At 59.1% G+C, this 203-nt stretch overlaps 1 protein-coding gene across 1 annotated transcript; it reads left to right on the top strand.

The window, feature by feature from the left end:
• Positions 1-13: 13 nt before the first annotated feature.
• CSUI_009540 (uncharacterized protein) lies at positions 14-178 on the top strand (the record flags this gene model as incomplete). The annotated part of the gene is made up of 1 exon (XM_068069655.1): positions 14-178. A coding segment is annotated over one exon (165 nt), but the record flags the coding sequence as incomplete, so codon positions are not given.
• Positions 179-203: the final 25 nt, after the last annotated feature.

Below are 203 nucleotides of genomic sequence, written 5' to 3' on the forward strand. Positions count from 1 at the left end.
AGCAGTGAGACGGGGAGGAATAATGGAAGCCTCCTCAGGGAAATCCATGAGATATGCCCTGAGGCAGGAAGAGTGTGCGTGGCGTGGAAAGCGAGGTGCGGTGAACGGAGAAAGAATAAAGTGTAAGCGCTGTGGAACGCGTGGTGCGCTGAACGTGCTTGTGAGTGGTGAGCGTGTACCCGGGGCGCCGCGGTGAACCGGGG

The sequence above is a fragment of the Cystoisospora suis genome, assembly GCF_002600585.1.
Source record: "Cystoisospora suis strain Wien I chromosome Unknown contig_5731, whole genome shotgun sequence".
Classification (NCBI taxonomy): Eukaryota; Apicomplexa; class Conoidasida; order Eucoccidiorida; family Sarcocystidae; genus Cystoisospora; species Cystoisospora suis.